The following is a 2,301-nucleotide window of genomic DNA, read 5'->3' on the forward strand; positions in this document are numbered from 1 at the left end:
ATGTATTGTGGGTTTATGAATCTATCAGAAACCCAAATCGAATTGTTGTTGGAATTTGTAGAAATTGTCATGAATATTCGCGATGTTGGTATGATGAAATTTGCTGTGAATTGTTGTGCAAGAACGGTTGAAAACCACATGAAGACATTTCGAGAAGTTTCCATTAGAGAAATAGAACCGTTGATTAACACACAAAGTGAATATCATTTGATGGCCGATTCTTCAAAGACTGGGACAGACGAACACTATTCATTGTTTGTGAGATTTATTGGAAAAGATGAATCTCCAAAAGAAAAAAATTTTCAATCCGTTCTTTTTATGGAAAACACGATGCAGCTGGTTGGGATGAATGGATAATGGAATGTCTTTCAGATGTTGGTCTCGATATCAATAATTGTCGTGGTTTGACAGTATATGGAGCAACCACTATGAAATCGGAACTAAATGGTCTTTCTGGAAAACTTATTGCACATTTGGATACTGAAAAACAGTCAAGTTTTAAGTCCAATTATTGTTTTAACCACAGGCTCGATATCGCTCTTGAAGACTCTTTTAAATCTAATGAAGGTCTTTTGATCAAAGAATTTCTTGAAAAATTGACACAAGACCATCTGAGAACGGGCTGGACCAACTATATACATCAAAACAAAATTGATGATGTGTTGCTCAAGATGCCGTCGTTTAGCAACACACGTTTCAATTTTGTGGCTTCTGTATCATCAGTTTTATTTGAATGCTTTGACATGTATAGTAATTATCTTGAATTGGAAAGATTTGAAATGAAAATTACTGAAAAGGTCAAAGAAAACAAACTGGGTGTTCCAAAATTGTCTAATAATCTTTTTGTGGGTGCGTTGTTCTTCTGTGAAATGATGTTTTCAAAATTCAGAGTCATCAGCGAATGGTTGCAAAGTGTTGATTTGGAGTTTCTGGTCGCTTTACAAAGAATATTTGATCTGATCAAACATTTGTTTGAAACTCGAAGTTTTATTGACACAGAGGAGTTTGAACAATTACCTTTTATTAGAGAAGTTAAAAATTTAGATCAAATGAAGAATCTTAAAGAAGTGTGTTTGTCAATAACAGAAAATTTTCTAAAGTCGTTAATTTTCCGTTTCAGTGATCCTCTAAACAAAGTCACGACTGTCATGCCAAATGATAACGATTCAACACAAACAAAAGTTAGTCAACGTGATTTCAAATTGACACATTTTGGACACTTTGAACAGTTGTACGAACGAAATGATTTTGATTTAAAAACTGACATATCGTTGAATTTGATTCCTAACAATATAGAGCGTCCGAGGTATTACCGGTATAACTCTGAGCAAGAAAAGGAAATCAAGGAATTTGAACATATTATCAAATTGAAACTAGAGTTTGAAAGTGTAAGGAATAAACAAAAAATGGTACTTTATCTCAGATTCAACTCCCAAAAATTAAAATGTCCAAAGATCTTAAATCTATCGTAGAAAACTTTCATTCAACAAGCCATTATGAAGTCAATTCCATGGAAGAAGAAACTGATAACGCATCAACAATGAGTGATGTTGATCAAATTTTAAAATTGAAAAAAATATGTATATTAAAAAGTCGTGTTGAATACAGACAGTGGAAAGAAGAAATGTTGAACTTATTTAATAAAGAATGTCCAATTGTATTTATGAATACATTCTTCTTTTGGAAATTGCTCAATGACCAAGAAAAAAAGACGTTTTCCATTAATTCGAGAAGCTATGAGAAAAATGAAGTTGATCGAAGTCACTTCATGCAGTGTTGAACGTTCTTTCTCTTTTTTGAAATCAATATTGAGACCGAATATGCGTTCTGAAAAAATTGAAGAAAGAATTGATGCTAAAATTCTTTTAAATCTTATTTATAAGAATAATTAATTTATTTCGTTTGACAATGTTACTGGTTTTAAATATCATTACAATTGAATTGTCTGTTTTTATAAAAAACTTTAATATTAATTTCAATATTAGAGTCTAATTAAATAAAAACAATTGAAAATATATTTAATTATATAACATGGTAATAAAACATGAATGATATTTATATCAATAATATGACATGATAAATATAACATTTCAAAATTTCTTCAATTGCAAATATAATATAACTCCCAGAAGGAAAAGGTTTCTTTATTTTTGTTCTCAAAATAATTTGAGCTTTTATTACAAAGCCTAAAAATAATTATTCTTTGTATAGCGGGTTACAGTCTTTATGGCAACAATCAACCTTTCTTAATAACCCATGCAACACAAATCGTTCTTTTGAGATATTTAGTTGTATTTCCTT

General features: G+C 30.3%; 1 protein-coding gene across 1 annotated transcript; it reads left to right on the forward strand.

The window, feature by feature from the left end:
* On the forward strand, positions 1-1,472 carry EIN_459850 (hypothetical protein; the record flags this gene model as incomplete). The annotated part of the gene is made up of 2 exons (XM_004255337.1): positions 1-254; positions 293-1,472. 2 exons carry the CDS (start codon positions 1-3, stop codon positions 1,470-1,472), a joined length of 1,434 nt encoding a protein of 477 aa, XP_004255385.1.
* Between the last annotated feature and the right edge of the window lie 829 nt (positions 1,473-2,301).

Source organism: Entamoeba invadens, assembly GCF_000330505.1.
Source record: "Entamoeba invadens IP1 unplaced genomic scaffold scaff_1105074726351, whole genome shotgun sequence".
NCBI classification, from domain to species: Eukaryota; Evosea; order Mastigamoebida; family Endamoebidae; genus Entamoeba; species Entamoeba invadens.